At 50.5% G+C, this 16,067-nt stretch overlaps 4 protein-coding genes across 4 annotated transcripts; 3 read left to right on the top strand and 1 right to left on the bottom strand.

The window, feature by feature from the left end:
* Positions 1-442: 442 nt before the first annotated feature.
* Positions 443-4,105, bottom strand: N7458_002698 (uncharacterized protein; the record flags this gene model as incomplete). The annotated part of the gene is made up of 2 exons (XM_056906081.1): positions 443-678; positions 733-4,105. 2 exons carry the CDS (start codon positions 4,103-4,105, stop codon positions 443-445), a joined length of 3,609 nt encoding a protein of 1,202 aa, XP_056770188.1.
* Positions 4,106-6,524: 2,419 nt separating this feature from the next.
* On the top strand, positions 6,525-8,471 carry N7458_002699 (FACT complex subunit POB3; the record flags this gene model as incomplete). Its single annotated transcript, XM_056906082.1, has 5 exons — positions 6,525-6,746; positions 6,816-7,324; positions 7,384-7,623; positions 7,682-8,047; positions 8,105-8,471. Coding segments are annotated over 5 exons (1,704 nt in total), but the record flags the coding sequence as incomplete, so codon positions are not given.
* A 1,058-nt stretch (positions 8,472-9,529) lies between these two features.
* aspB (septin AspB) lies at positions 9,530-11,210 on the top strand (the record flags this gene model as incomplete). The annotated part of the gene is made up of 4 exons (XM_056906083.1): positions 9,530-9,533; positions 9,644-9,922; positions 10,012-10,478; positions 10,575-11,210. 4 exons carry the CDS (start codon positions 9,530-9,532, stop codon positions 11,208-11,210), a joined length of 1,386 nt encoding a protein of 461 aa, XP_056770190.1.
* Positions 11,211-14,137: 2,927 nt separating this feature from the next.
* N7458_002701 (agmatine deiminase family protein) lies at positions 14,138-15,307 on the top strand (the record flags this gene model as incomplete). The annotated part of the gene is made up of 1 exon (XM_056906084.1): positions 14,138-15,307. One exon carries the CDS (start codon positions 14,138-14,140, stop codon positions 15,305-15,307), a length of 1,170 nt encoding a protein of 389 aa, XP_056770191.1.
* Between the last annotated feature and the right edge of the window lie 760 nt (positions 15,308-16,067).

Below are 16,067 nucleotides of genomic sequence, written 5' to 3' on the forward strand. Positions count from 1 at the left end.
AGAGAAGCAGCAGGTCTTGAATGAGACAAGGTAGTTCGTAGTATTATCCACGTCCCCAGGACGTATTCACAAAGTTACATACAAGTGTCACATGTACACATGTATATGTAGCGGCATATGCACAATGGGGAAAAAATCGAGGAGACAAATCGAGTCAGGACGGGCAACAGATCCGCCACACGGACACACATACAGACAAAGTAGTACTTGCAAGGAGACAAGGCTAGCGCGGAAACAACCACACGAGAAGCGCTAGCGAAATCAAAAAGGAATCAGACATTAAGTGAGGGAAAGGTTGCAAGGGGGGGTATAAGCAGACGCTGCTTCCAGAAGAAGAAGGGGGAAAAATGTTGACCACAAACAGAACGCCTTTCTTGGGGATAAGAGGGCGGGAAGAAGAGAATTTTGTGCAAGCGGATGGAGGGGGTGGGGGGTGCATTCATTAGATAACTGGGGCGCCGGGGTTGGGTTGGCGTAGGGAGTTGAAGAGGTACTCTGGTGGCACGCGCTGCATGTCAGTCGGTCGGTCTGTACCGAAGGTCTGGGGTGCAGCACTGTAGCCCTGGCGACGGCGCTGGATCTTATTGGCGATGACGCCGGCAGCGACGATAAGGAAGACACAGCCCAGAGCGCAGCAGAAGGCAACCAGGACAACAATGCCATTGGAGTGGTGGGATGCTGAGATGGGTCAGTGATGATCGGACAAGATGAAGGAACTGTGGGATTACTCACATTGGTTTGTGTACGGGTTCTGGTTCTCCGTGAACAAGTGCGACATACTACCAGGTTCACCGTTATACTTGGACGAAAGGATGAACGGCGTGACAGCGGTTCCGTTGTACAGAGCCGCAGAGGCATTGCCGAAGTCTGGGATGACAAGCTCGCCCATGATCAACAGCGTCTGGTCATTCTTCAACAAAGAGACAGACGAATGATCCTGGTTGATGGGAAGAATATCCATACCACGAATGGTCGTGCCCTTGGAGAACAAAGAACCCGCAGAACGGAACTTCGATCCATCGTAGTTCAGGAGGAAGGCCGAGCCATTGGTGGAGGTGCCACCAAGCCAGAAGTTGGAGACGTCCTCACTAGCAGGAGCAAAAGCAGTCACGGTCCCTGTAATATCAGAGGTGGATGCGCCAGAGAAGGCGGTCCAGGCTGATGTCTTCTTGCTGAAAGTGGCGACAACAGTCTTGTTATCGCCAATCTCGATATCACCAACGGCGTACAAAGTGTTTGAGCTAGCCCAGGTAAGAGACATGACAGTACCGCTGATAGACGCACCAGGCCAGCTCCATGTGTTGAGCGAGGTATCCAGAGCACAGACAGTAGTGCAAGGGAGCGAGCCAGCGGAGTCAAAATTGCCGCCGAAATAGAGCTCGGATGAACCAGGTCTCAGCGCGAGAGAGTTGATACCAGAATTCTGACCCGTCAGAGACCAGGGCTGGTTGTCCATGAACGAGTTGCTTGACAAGTCGTAGGCCACCACGCCGCTGACACTGGAGTCCGCGATGGTTCCAGTGATGTTGCCACCGAGGAACAGAGTATTGTTGTACACCGCCATTGCGTAGACAGTGGAGTTGTTGTCCAGACCCTGAGGCAGGCCGAAGATCTTCTCTTCGGTACCATTCAGGAAGGCAACATTGTGAATCGCAGAGCCATTGCTGCTCAGCGCAGTGAACTGGCCACCAACAATGGTCAAGTTGCGGCTAGATTCGGTATCATAGACACCCGTGATGATTCCAACGCTAGAGGTAGAGTGGTTTGTGTTCATGGACAGAGGCACCAAGGTCAGGTCGTTGGGGTTTTGCAACGAGACGGCGCCAGACGCAGTGATCCCATCCGTAGCGAGGCTGCCGGCAAGGATGGCGGTATCGTTATAGGAGGTTACAGCAGAGAGTTGCCCTGCAAACTCCATTTGAGTATCATTGAGGCTCTGCAGCCAGGCCTTCTTGGAAGGCACCCAGATGGCAAAGCCGGCAACGAAAACGGCCGGGTGATCACTGGTGGCACGGATCTGGTTGAACTTACCGCTTACGGCAATAGTGGTCTCATTGATGGCCGTCGACACGTTCAGCTTGATCGGGTAGATGGAATCGACCTGACCGTTAAGGCCTTCACCTAGGGACGACCACTTCTTGGAGGAGAAGGAGTAGGAAGCCACATGGTTAAGACCGTCGGCGCCGCCGTCAGAAGTATCGGTAAACTGACCTCCGACGTACAAGACATCATTGAGGGTAGTCATGGCAAGTACCTCGGAGTTCAGACCGCCGCTAGGCATTGCCGTTGCGTTGCCATCGGTGATAGACATGACGTTGTGGATTGTCTTGGTAGTGAAGTTGCCAGCCACGTAGACGATACCGTTATTTTCAGCCAGACTCATGATCACGGCATCCTTGTCCAGGGAGTTGCCAGCCGTATTGATGTCGGAACTATCAAGGTTGGAGGTCGTCCCGGAGGAAGGGTCAAAGTCATACAGACCATTCAGACCACCGCTGGTTGTGTTTGAGAGCAGTTCAAAGCGAACCTTTGACGCCACAAGTGTGAAAGCTCCCTGGCCTGAAATAGGCCGAAGGGTAACGCTGGGGCGGAAAGAATCACTGCTGGCATCAACATATCCAGAGTACAAGGTGTCATATTTATCGTAGTCGTTGGTCTGATAGATGGTCGTTGGGGATGGCTGCGAGGCATCGGTACCAGTCGCAACGGTGGCCGTAACATTCGCCATACCACGCGAGCTACAGCTGTTGTCTTGAATACATCCGGGGGTGTAAAAAAGAATGGTGTAGTTGCCGGACTCCTTGATATCGGGGTAGAAGACGACCGAGGTGCTGCTGTCGGTGGGGTCAGTCACCGACGATGAAATGTACCCGGCATCATCGACAGTCCAAGAGCCAGTGTGAGTGGATTTGGAAGGGTAATCAAGTCCCGCACAGCTGGGCTCGTTGAACGCATCAACAGCATAAGACAGAATCTGGTCCTGGAAAACTTCAATGCCGTTCAATCCAGCACCTTGGCCGTACCAATCCAGAATTTCAATCTGGAATCCCTCCATACCAACGGGGTTCACCAAAGTGAAATCGCGGTATTTTTCGCTAGTACTGTCAGAGAGCGGGCAGGAGGAGTCGCAATGAACCACATTTCCCGAGTCATCCGTGTACGTCATATTCATAATACCATCGTCGGGAAGAGCTCGGAACAAGAAGCTTTTGGTACCGCGTCCATCCAAGTGGGTGTTGTAAAGGCGAACTTTTGTCGGGTTGAAAGTAAATCCGAAGTACGCACGCCAGAAGCCAGGGGCATAGTCGTGGAGCAACCAGGTCTTTCCCGCGCCCGCCTCGCCGCTACTCGAACAGATCACATTGCGGGGATCGATGTAGCCAGTCAGGGCAGATTCAGCATCGGAGGTGATAGTCGCATTCTGCAAGTTGAGGATCTGCTTGTTGTTAGACGAGCTAGTGGAGTTGCCAAGGCCATCAAAGGATCCTCCGAAGATGATATGGCCATTATCACCCTTGATGATCGAGTTGACGGGGCCGTTGACTCCATCAAAAGCGAGATCAGTCCAGCCATCGCTGGGAGACCATGCGATGGCATTGGATGTGTTTTTGTGGGTGAAATCTCCACCAACGTAGACACGGTTGGTGTCCTGGTCGCAGAGCACGGCCGAGATCGAGCCCGTCAGGCCCGGCAAGGCTGTGACAACGCTGGAATTGGGGTTGAACAAAGCCGCGCCGGGCGATTCGACACCTCCCAGCGTAGTGAAGTTACCGCCCACGAATATCCCAGCCAAGGTACCGTCCTTGTTCGTGAAGGCGCACATGTCTCGGATCTGTGCGTCAGCAGACGAGAGGTTCGTAAGAATGCCATTGGGAAGCGGGGTCAAAATGGACGAGCCCTGGCGCTGGGTGATTTCGGACTGGCCCTCATATTCGTATAGGGATACACCATCAAAGTCGCCCGTGATGGTCACCCGGCCCAGCGAGGAGAGGTCGATTTGGGGAATCGAGACCGCATCGAAGGTCAAGGCATGTGCGGTCGGCAAAAGCGCAAATAAAGTCGAGATCCCAGCCGCCGCGGGCCCATACAATGAAGAAACCCTCATTGTGTGGGGAGCGACGACAGGCAGCAGTGAGATGGGAACTCCTGTCGGGTTGGGAGATGGAGGGGAGTATAAGTGAAGCGAGCGTGGGTGAGACGACCAAGGGAGTGTGTCGTTAAGAATTCAGGAGGCCGCAGGCCTGGCTAACGCGTGGGACGAAAGGAACGTAATAAGGAATGTGGCATGGAAAGAACGAAGAAGAATCTAAAGAATACAAAAGAATGTCGGATGCATGTCGAGACCGAAGCCTCTTACTGCAATGAAGAATCAACGAATGACTGGAGGTGGTTGGTGAGCAGGTTAGAAGTGGAGGGTTTGGGCGTTGGAGATGCAGATTGAAAGGGGCACACGCAAATGAAACCAGGCAAACAGAGCAAAACACTGTCACTGACAATGGACGGGCTGTTGGTACCGCTAAAACCAGATAAAACCAAATAAAACCAAATAAAATGAGCTAAACCCCATCAAAATACGCCAGGCCCGACCCAAGCCACGCCGTTTCCCGACGCGAAAGGGGGATTATCCACAGGGTTGGCCAATCAACCTCTTTACATCACCAGCCCTTCCGTCCCAAGTGGTCCCACCCCGGCCGTGGGAGATGCGATCGCCAGTCCTGCCAGTCGCAGGCCACGCTGATGCAAAGCTGGAGAACTAACAGTAAATCGAATGTCGTGTCGTGTAATGAATGCTTGACCTTCTGATCATGTTATATTGCTAACTATATTCAATACTTGTCTATATAGCACTTGGATACAGTCTTCACAACCTCAACTTACGTCGAGATGACGGCTGTACCGCTAGTTGAATGAGGATCTACAGTTAAAATTACCAAAATAACCAAATCTCCCGTCACTCAAACTCTAGACCTCCCAATCATCCCTTCTGTGAGAAGCAGTTATACCAGTGCAGGAAACAAAATCATTCAAAACAAGATATCTATATCCTACGGCCTTATAAAAGACGATTTTGTTTGTGAAAGACGAGCTCAGCGGCCTCTCGTCTTTCTCTGCGGAATGGCCTGTATAAGTTCTCAACTTGCGTTGTATCTTCAATACCAGGGCTGAAACAACCCGTCGCAAAAATCAGATCTAAGCCCGTACCAAGGCCGCGTATTTATAGACCCAAGGTCCACTGGTGACTCCGTCAATTGCCCCAGTGTCTACGTACTCTATCGAGGGCACAGGGAGCACCGTGGATGGTCGTTATACTATAAACATCTACGTTTACTAATTTTGCAAAGGTTGACTACCGGGGCTACATAAACAGCTATGAATATATCTTTATCTACTTTGTACTCACCATCAAAACGTAGGCGAAACTTGATATGCACCCGTTAGAGAGGTAGGTACATCTCCGTAAATAGAGCAGGTCTCACCATGCCACAGATTAATAAATTAGGGTTCGTCTCATCTGCATGATCCAATTTATCGAGTCTCATAACCTTAATTGCAGTATCCGACTCCCGGGTGATCAGCCAAGGGGCAAGTTTCCACCAAGTTCCAACATGATGTCTCAGTCATCGTCTGCGGCCTCCCTTGAAATCCCTTAGTTACTTACCCGCAGACTACTTTGCAGTCTGGTTCACGCTTCGATCGTTTGAAAGGGAAACTTGTTGATGACTAAAAGAAAGTAAAGTAACTAACTAACTAACTAACTGTAAGACTGGATTGAGTTCTTGGTGGTTCATCAATGTCTTTTCGAGGGCCTCGCTACATACACAGGTTTCGAACTTATAAAATATCCTAGAGGGTTTTTCTTCCAAGAGACTTTGATCAATATTTATTGAATAATTGAAGATATCTTTATTTTCTCTACGGAAGCTGCCTTGTCTACCGGCTGTGCCTCGGATAGAAGTGAGTGAACCTGGAATTGAAGAGCTTGGGGTGTTTAGTCAGGACCTGAGGCCTGGGTGAAAATATAGTTCCAGGTCCTGTCGGGCCAAAATGATAATATACCATTTGGACACAACCCTCGTTAACATATCTTAATTCTACAAACGGCCTCCTTCTTGAATAACATCTCAGATTATTTCGCCTAGTTCATTGTTTTTCGGCAATACTCACACCAAGACCTTTTCCCTCTCAACTGCAGCTCCATCTCAGGTGTCTCGTGGATGCCCATTACACAAGGCACCACTCAGGCACCACACTAAACCCGATAAGGCGAAAGTGGCCTCCTCTCCTGCGGCGCGCCGCAACGCGACCTCCGAGAAATCTGAGAGCTCTCCAAACCCTCTCTCCTACCATACCCACCCAACCCCCGCTTCCATCTCCTGTCATATCCGTCATAACTTTCTAAATCTTCTTTCTTTCAATTCCTGACCGACGACTCAATCCCCGCGAGAGCTCCTCCATCATGTAAGCTCTTCGGTCCCATCAAACCCGACGCCTTTGAGCAAAGCTAATCGTGTTGAACGTATAGGGAGAGCTTTGATAACATATACCTGGACCTCTCGAAGCAACCGGGAAAATGCAAGCTGGCCGAGAGTGGTCTGGGCTGGCGTCCCTCCGGTGGCGGCGACACCTTCACCCTCGACAGCAGCAACATCGGCCACGCCCAGTGGAGTCGCGCCGCCAAAGGATACGAGCTGAAGATCTTGTCGCGGAACTCGGGAGTCATTCAGCTTGATGGATTTGACCAAGAGGTACACCGGATACACTGCTGCGCGTTCTACGATGACCCGACATCATGTTAACGGATTTTCATCATTTAGGACTTTGAGCGACTGAGCAAGGCTTTCAAGATCTGGTACGGCATCAACGTCGAGACCCGCGAACACGCCCTGCGCGGATGGAACTGGGGCAAAGCCGAGTTCACCAAGGCCGAGCTATCCTTCAGTGTCCAGAACCGACCCGCGTTCGAAGTCCCCTACTCCGAGATCTCCAACACCAACCTTGCAGGCAAGAACGAAGTGGCGGTTGAGTTTGCGCTTTCTGCAGACCAGGCGAACGGTGCCGACGGACAGCCCGCGGGGAGCACGCAGAATCGCGGCCGAAAGGCTGCAGCAGGTCCCGATGAGTTGGTGGAAATGCGCTTCTACATCCCCGGTACTGCCGTGAAGAAGGAGAAGGCCGAGGGTGATGAAGAGGAGAACGAGGAAGAGGTGGAGGAGCAGAATGCGGCGAACCTCTTCTATGAGACCTTGATGGACAAGGCCGAGATCGGTGACGTGGCGGGCGATACTTTTGCGACTTTCTTGGATGTTCTGCACCTTACCCCCAGGTTTGTTCTCTCCTCCATTTTCTGCTGGGGATCTCTGTTACTTACCATTTCCCTCTCAGAGGTCGTTTCGATATCGATATGTACGAGTCCTCTTTCCGTCTCCGTGGCAAAACATACGACTACAAGATCCAATACTCTGCCATTAAAAAGTTCTTCTTGCTTCCGAAGAATGACGATACCCATACTCTGATTGTGCTCGGCCTTGATCCCCCTCTTCGTCAGGGCCAGACTCGCTACCCGTTCCTGGTCATGCAGTTGAAGTTGGATGAGGAGATCAGCCTGGAGCTGAACATGACAGAGTAAGTTTGGACACGAGAATACGGTCGGGTTGAGTTCATATAGCTGACGCTGTTACAGGGAACTGTTGAAAAAGCAGTATGGTGATAAGCTTCAGGCACACTATGAGGAGCCCATTCACCAGGTCGTGACCAAGATCTTCCGTGGGTTGTCTGGCAAGAAGGTTATCATGCCGTCCAAGGACTTTATCAGCCACCACGGACACCACGGCGTCAAGTGCTCTATCAAGGCCAACGAGGGCTCTCTTTACTTCCTGGACAAGAGTCTCATGTTCGTTCCCAAGCCTGCTACCTATATCCAGCTTGAGAATGTCGCGGTGGTGACCATGTCCCGTGTCGGTGGCGCTGTTTCAGCCAGCCGAACCTTTGATATCACTGTCAGCCTCAAGGGTGGTCTGGGCGAGCACCAGTTCAGTAACATCAACCGGTAAGAGAAACATGCACCGTCTTTAGGTATCTTCTGCATGCTAACGAAGGAAAACAGGGAGGAGCAACAACCACTGGAAGAGTTCTTCAAGGCCAAGGGCATTCGCATTAAGAATGAGATGTTGGAGGAATCCTCAACCCTTCTGAAGGCCGCCCTCGACAATGACGACCTGATGGAGTCGAGCGACGAGGAGGGTGCACGGGCCGATCGTGGCTCGGCAGATGAGGATGAGGAGTCAGTGGATGAGGACTTCAATGCCTCGTCGGACTCTGATGTTGCGGAGGAGTACGACTCGGCACATGAGAGCAGTGGGGACAGTGACGAGGAGATGGGTGATGCGGGTGACAACGATGACGATGCGGGTGCTGGATCGGACGAGGGGGAGGAAACCCGGCCCAAGAAGAAGAGCAAGACTGGGAAATAGATGTGTATAGCTAGTTCTTTCTCTTCTTTTCTTTCTCTTTCTCTTTGCTACCTGAGATGGGATGGGGCCTTGTGTATCCTGGCGTTAGTTGATCATAAAATGCTCTTGATATCTCCAAGGAGTGACCACAGTATGTGCTGTCAACAGTTTACCGGAACAGGCGGATCCACCCGGTGGAGCTCACGTGACGGAAACCCCGTAACCCCTGATCTTGGAGAGTCCGAAGCTGTGAACTACTCGAACCGGGCAAGGAGACGCGACCGACAGATATCACTACGAACTATCTCACTAGCAGAGTAGTCCTATTAGACATAGAACTAGCAATGTTTGCCATTGAAGGCGCTCTATGTACTGTATACACAAGTGGATTGGGTTTGCATGGTCGAGAACATGACAACTGGCCGTATACTCCCACAGCCTGGCCCGCATTCCCCAGTTCAAAAGACCCGAGGAATGTACGGTGACTCGCACAATCATGAGAGGGAACCGTCGTCCCAGAAAGAATAATTACTGGTCACAACTGGTGCCATTGGACCGGACAGATGATGTATCGTACTGCAAGTCGAGGTGGTGCTAGAGTTAGTTGTGCCTGACGCGGGTCGATCCACGCCCACTCCAGAATAGCCAGAGAGAGATCACTGGACCCGACAAGAGAACCTCAACCCCCCCTTTCTTTCCCAGACTGGCAGTGCTTCTTTCCTCTCCACCCCCAATCCTCCCTCTCTCTTTCGATTTCTCTTTTGTTGCGCGCTTCGAGCTGTCCCTGCTGGAGCTGCTTCTTGTCTCTCGCTTTTTGATTCCATCTTCTTCTTTTCCCCCCTTCCTCCCCCTCCTCCCTTCCCCCTTTTTTTGACCCGACGCAAGTTTCTCTAGGTATGAATCCCTGACATTCTCGATCTTCGTTTCAATCCTCCCCCAGGCCGACCTTTTTTTCCTTGTCCCTTATGATGACAAGCTCCTACAAGGGTACAATCTAATACTGATGATTTGGTTGGATTAGGGAACCTTTTCGCGTTGTGTATCCTCCTAACGAGCTCCACTAAACAAAGACCGTCGCCATGTGTACGCAGCTTCTACTCTCTTCCCCCCTTCTCCGAGCCGATACCACAATTTCGACCACTCAGGGAGACCCGGCCATGATCACCAGAACAAGTCGCTGATGAATTCTCTAGCTTCGCCGATTGCGAACGGTTCCTCCGTCGCGTCCCACGACTCTCCCACGCCCAGCAGCGGCAAGGAGTCTCCTTTCGTGGAGCGCACCAACCCCATGGGCTCCGGTAATGCTCAGACTGTCAGCTCGCGCGACCCCAAGGCCGTCGCCCAGGCTGCCAACGACATGAAGAACGTGGTCCGCCGCAAGCTCACTGGTTATGTCGGTTTCGCCAACCTGCCCAACCAGTGGCACCGCAAGAGTGTCCGCAAGGGATTCAACTTCAACGTCATGGTTGTCGGTATGTACATTGATACACAGCTCTTTTCCGGTCTATTACCCGCCAATTGGCTTGTGCATGAGCATTTCTCACACTGCACTCCCGGACAGGTGAATCTGGTCTCGGAAAGTCGACCCTCGTCAACACCCTGTTCAACACCTCCCTCTACCCCCCTAAGGAGCGTACCGGCCCCAATGCCGACATCATCCCCAAGACCGTGTCGATCCAGTCCACCAGCGCCGACATTGAGGAGAACGGTGTCCGTCTCCGCCTGAGCGTCATTGATACCCCTGGCTTCGGTGACTTTGTCAACAACGACGACTCGTGGCGCCCTATTGTCGAGAACATTGAGCAGCGTTTCGACACCTACCTTGAGGCTGAGAACAAGGTTAACCGCAGCAACATTGTCGACAACCGCATCCACGCCTGTGTCTACTTCATCCAGCCTACTGGCCACTCCCTCAAGCCTCTGGATATCGAGGTCATGCGCCGCCTCCACACCAAGGTCAACCTGATCCCTGTGATCGCCAAGGCCGATACCCTGACCGACGAGGAGGTTGCTCTGTTCAAGGAGAGAGTATGTTTCTTTCCATGTTATGCCGTTTTTCTTTCCATTTGGGGGTTGTTTGATTGCCTTGAGACTAATCTGGTTCTATTCCACCCCACTATCTAGATCCTTGCCGATATTCAGCACCACTCCATCCAGATCTTCGAGGGTCCCCGCTACGAGCTTGACGATGAGGAGACTATTGCCGAGAACCAGGAGATCATGTCCAAGGTTCCCTTCGCCGTCGTTGGTGCCAACTCCGAGGTCACCGCCGCCGACGGCCGCCGTGTCCGTGGTCGTAGCTACCCCTGGGGTGTCATCGAGGTCGACAACGAGGAGCACTGCGACTTCGTCAAGCTGCGCCAGATGCTGATCCGCACCCACATGGAGGAGCTCAAGGAGCACACCAACAACTTCCTCTACGAGAACTACCGCTCGGACAAGCTCACCCAGATGGGTGTTGCCCAGGACCCCAGCGTGTTCAAGGAGGTCAACCCTGCCGTCAAGCAGGAGGAGGAGCGCACTCTCCACGAGCAGAAGCTCGCCAAGATGGAGACCGAGATGAAGATGGTCTTCCAGCAGAAGGTTTCCGAGAAGGAAAGCAAGCTCAAACAGAGCGAAGACGAACTCTATGCTCGACACCGCGAGATGAAGGACCAGCTAGACCGGCAGCGCCAGGAACTAGAGGAAAAGAAAGCCCGCTTGGAGAGCGGCCGGCCCATCGAAGAAAAGGGCAAGCGCAAGGGTTTCTCGCTTCGTTAAGCCTACCGCTCAGCTCCTTCCTCTCCGTGACGTTGACGGCCGCTGCTGAAGTTGCCATTTCAGTCATGCAGTCCCGCTATCTCTCGCTCTCTTTTTTGAAAACCCCTTCCCTTGTCCCATGGGGGTTGCCACATTTCCTTGCTTGTCATCTCCACATACACACACACTCCCTTACTCTGGACACTTCCTGGTGTTCCCCTTTAACGCACATCTCTGTTGCAGCTTATTCCTTTTTCCTTATTTCCTTGTCTTCCACTGGATGGGCCCACGCATCGCAAAAAAGAAAGAAAGAGAAGAATGGGTTATTGAATAATAACGACCCTCGTGAGGTCGACTTGGGAAATCAAATCGTGACTAACTAGCCTTTTCATTCTTCCTCTTCTTTTTCTCTAACTACCCTTCTTGTGATGTACTTTTTTGCTACGCCATATCTTGCTTCCTTGTCCGGCCCCCCTTTTCTGTGTGTCCTATTACCCCGCTCTTTATTCGCTTTTTTTCTCGTTAATCTTTTTTTCACCTTGTTTCGAGTTTGTTTTTCTGCCTTGTGTGCCCTCGGGGGCATGTTTGGTATGTTTGGGCCGTCTTTTTTGTCCATGTCTTAGTCAATTGCAGCGCTTCGGCATTTCCTAGATTTTTATTCTTTTTGAGATTATGTACCGTGTAGAGGGGGTTTGATTTGAGATGCTATAGCTATACCCCTTTGGTAAGTTGGGTGATGTGACTATGGACTGTTTGGGGTCAGTGAAGACGATCTCCTCTCGAGGATAAATCGAGGATTTCGACTTGTATTGTAGCTTCGTGTATAGCAGACATACGTCTACAAGAATACGATGGTTGATAGTTCCTACCTTACGCGCGACTCTTGTCTGGGACGTTCCTAGGAGTGCCTGATATACACGCTCACGGACTCCTCCAGTAGGACGGGCCACGATGGTACGGACCGAGGAAGATGCTATCCAAGCTCCCACTTATTGGTTGGTTGGCTGTACTCGGAGGAAGTCAAAATTCCTTCCTTAAGTACTAGACGGCATCACTACGCTCCCTGAAGAGACACTCCTGATTATCTGTTGTCAATGCACAGCCTACAGATGGATTTTCTCCTGGATAAGACTGACTTGTGACTTCACGTTTATAGTGCAGGCTAACCTATTAAAGAAAGACGAGAGAGAAGTACGAGAAGCACAGTTTGGCCCCGCAGAATAATATACGATTTAGGATCATCTCCCTAGATTATGTTTATAATGAAGCGTTTATCAATAGTAACATTCGCTACGCTAGTATAGGGTCTAGCACTGGGATGGGATATCTGATAAATGGGGAATCCAGAAGAACCCGAACCTCAGACTCCGCTATACACCCTGGGGTGAGAAGCCGATATAAGCCTTATACCACATCATCATACACGGTTCTAATAGCCTTCTGACTTGGATCGGGTAAGATAGCTCCCGGTGAATCCGGGGTTTAGTGCTGACCCTTGTTCTATTGTTAAAGTGGCACTTGTCATACATGATTCGTGAATAATTACGCCAACTTGTCTCTTCTACGTCCTCTGCAAATAACTTGGGATCAAGTAGATGATGAAGAAAGAGCTGTAGTAGATTCGTGTCTATGATACTTGCTCTTTTTATGGTACTATAAAGCTCAGCGAGCTTGGTAGGAACCAAGACATTAATGGAAGTTTCACCTATATTTACACATGAGTCGCACTGATATTGGAGCGACAAGAACGAGTGGAATAGAAAGGTATTTTAGTAGCGAGGAACCCAGTGAAGAAATTGGTGTAGTGATAAAAGACCTCGTTAGAAGCTATGATACAGTGGAAGCAATTGAGAATCTCTTAGAAACTGTTATCGAATTCAAAAATGAGCCCTTATGGTGGAGAGTACATTTAACTCACACTACCAAGTCAAACTCTCACGCACCAAATCCACCGTCGCACAGTGGAAGGAGCCTCCGGTACTGTTAACATACCTAAACGGGCAAGGAATGCACTGCATACCCAGTGATTCGTACCACTGAATTGTCTGGTGATCGCTCTACTCAACGACCACTCGTTTTCCATCCAGAACAAGCGCATTAAGACACAGCCAGGGACTGGTCATGTATTGTGGAGGCTCATTAGGGGCCTTTGGAGTGTAAGGGTAGGCTTCCAACTAGCTAGGACAGCATGACAGCGTAATTTCGCTTCCGTGATCTTCATCGGGATGTAGACGAGTAACCCATCTTGTAGGGGCAGAATGGTTGCATCAATATGCATTGCTTGCAGGTCGTTCACATCGAGCATTTCAATATGATACCCAGCCGGCAGGTGCTTTTGGATATACTTGAGACAATCGGTCTGAATTCAGTACACTGGATTAATACTGCTTAATGAGGGGGTAAACCCTAGCATGAAATTACGTGCAGGTATGTACTATCTCAGGCTTATTATTAGGCAAACTGAGGGCACCTACCGACATATGACTGGGTGACTGGCTTTCAATACAGCCAGTGGAACTAGTATGCAGTCTTTCATCCACTCTTGGTCCAGCTGTACCGGATGGAAAAGATTCACGACACGCAAATGGAATGACCATTTGCTTGAGAAGGTTACCCCAAAACCATAAGAGCGCGACATATTCATATTGGGGTATTTATCATAGCCAAATGGAGTGAAACAAAATCTTGGCTAGCCCTGAAAATGGCTGGCTGGTACTTTTGTGATACCTGCAGGGCAATATCCACTGTGTCATTACCCCAATACGAACGTCTCCAAAACACAAATATGATCCATTCTTTAATAATCAAGAGCTAGGCTGTAGAGCCTCTCGAGAACCAACTTATTTGTAGGTTATATCACGCAAGACGCACTCCACAAAAGGGAAATGCTCCTTAACCAAGACTCACTGCCAACTGCAACACATAATCCATCCACCAGCTTCCCCAAAATGAGCAATACGAATTCAGCTCGGACAGAGAGTCCCGCAGAAAGATATATCTACCCCGCAGAGCGGTCGCGTCATCTCGCAACAATCTTAGGGTTCCCGTCTAAATGCTCCATCGCCTCGACCTACTATTCGGACGCCTGTCAGGAGATTATCAATCTGGCGATAGCCATATCTTCTTTCGAGCCTGTCCGCCTATATACGAGACCCGAAGATGTCCCAAAGGCACAGTCAATGATTGATAAATACGCCGTGACGCTGCCACACACGTCAAATGTGAATGTTATTCCCATGCGTACAAATCACCTTTGGGTGCGAGATACCGGCCCGGTTTACGTGCGCAGTTCCAGCAATAACTTCTCTTCGCAACGTTATGCCATCAATTTTCGATTCAGCGAATGGGGCAAAAAGGACGAGATCAATGAGCATGACCGTGCGACAGACGGACTGGAATGGCCCCTCATGACACCAGAGCAGTTGGAAGAAAACGCCACCTTCGCCCAACGAATCGCCGCACACGATATCTTGCCCTCACCAGTCATGCAGATTGACTCTAAGATTCGTCTAGAAGGGGGTGCCCTAGTTTTTGACGGCGAAGGAACCCTTCTCGCCACGGAAAGCAGTATCCTCAACGAGAACCGTAACCCGGATTTGTCCCGCGCCGAGGTCGAGGCCGAACTGAGCCGTCTTCTCGGTGTTGAGAAGATCATCTGGTTCCCCGGCCGACGGAATCTAGATGTAACAGATGTCCATGCCGACGCTGAGGTCAATTTTGTTCGGCCGAGTGTGGTCGTGCTGTCGCGACCTCATCGCAGCGCTCCTCGGCCGTGGATGGAAATCCATGAGGAAATTCTGGACATACTTCAGCGTGAAGTAGACGCGAAAGGACGTCGCTTTGAGATTCATATCATTGATGAACCGGACCCGAACTGTCTTTCGAGGTTGTTGACGTGTGACGAGCCAGCAACCAACTATGTCAATTTCTACTTCTGTAACGGCGGTCTTATTCTTCCACAGTTTGGGGACCCAGTGCGAGATAAAGCCGCACTGGAGACAATGCAGATGTTATGTCAAGATCGCAAAGTTTGCCCGCTGCAAGTGCAGGCTCTGCCGCTGGCCGGTGGGGTGATTCACTGTTCGACGCAACCGGTTATTGACGTCGCGGATAGATGATGTTGCACCTTACCCCGGCTTCATTTTCACAACTCCTGCTGTCTTTTGCTGGCAAGTTAGTAGCTGACTGACATGTTTTCTCGTTTTACCTCCTATAGCTTGCTAGTATCTTAGTTGATCAAGAGGGATTCAAACTGCCAGATAGTGGGAACCAAGCATCTCAGCTCTCCAATAGTTACCTTTGTCTTTGGCGTCGTTCTCTTTCTGGAGTAAAGTGCAATATTAGTTCGAATTGAAAATGGTATATATCCCTATCCATGGCCTTGAGCTTAAACACTGGTCACCTATAATGGCTGCCCTTATAATATCTTCTTCACGAGCCTCACAGCTAAATCCAAGATGGAATTCCATCAATGGCTATTAATGGGAGGAAATAGAGTAAAATATTTTCCGTCATGAGCTATTCTAGTCTCGGGTATGATGTTCACTATGACTTTGCTCTGCAAAGAGGTTATGGGTGAGCATCAGTAGCGGTATGCAGCTTAGCTGAATGGTCGCACAGCAGGACAGCCTTGCATTCGCTTTACATAGCATGGAGGCCGCGCACTTCGGCTACATATGGATCGTCCTCCGCCTTGCTTCTTTTCTCTTTTTCATATGATCTACCAGTCCTCTACCTTCTCCTCAAGAAATCAGCTTACTGACGTTTGAAGATGTCTCCCGAGAGCTCTTCGAGATCACTGATGTACAGAAAATAGTTTCCTATGCATTTGCCATTACCTAGAAATCAACTTAGGTATCCGAACAATCGAATTGGTCC

Source organism: Penicillium daleae (genome assembly GCF_028827525.1).
Source record: "Penicillium daleae strain IBT 16125 chromosome Unknown utg000002l_segment0_segment0, whole genome shotgun sequence".
NCBI classification, from domain to species: Eukaryota; Fungi; Ascomycota; class Eurotiomycetes; order Eurotiales; family Aspergillaceae; genus Penicillium; species Penicillium daleae.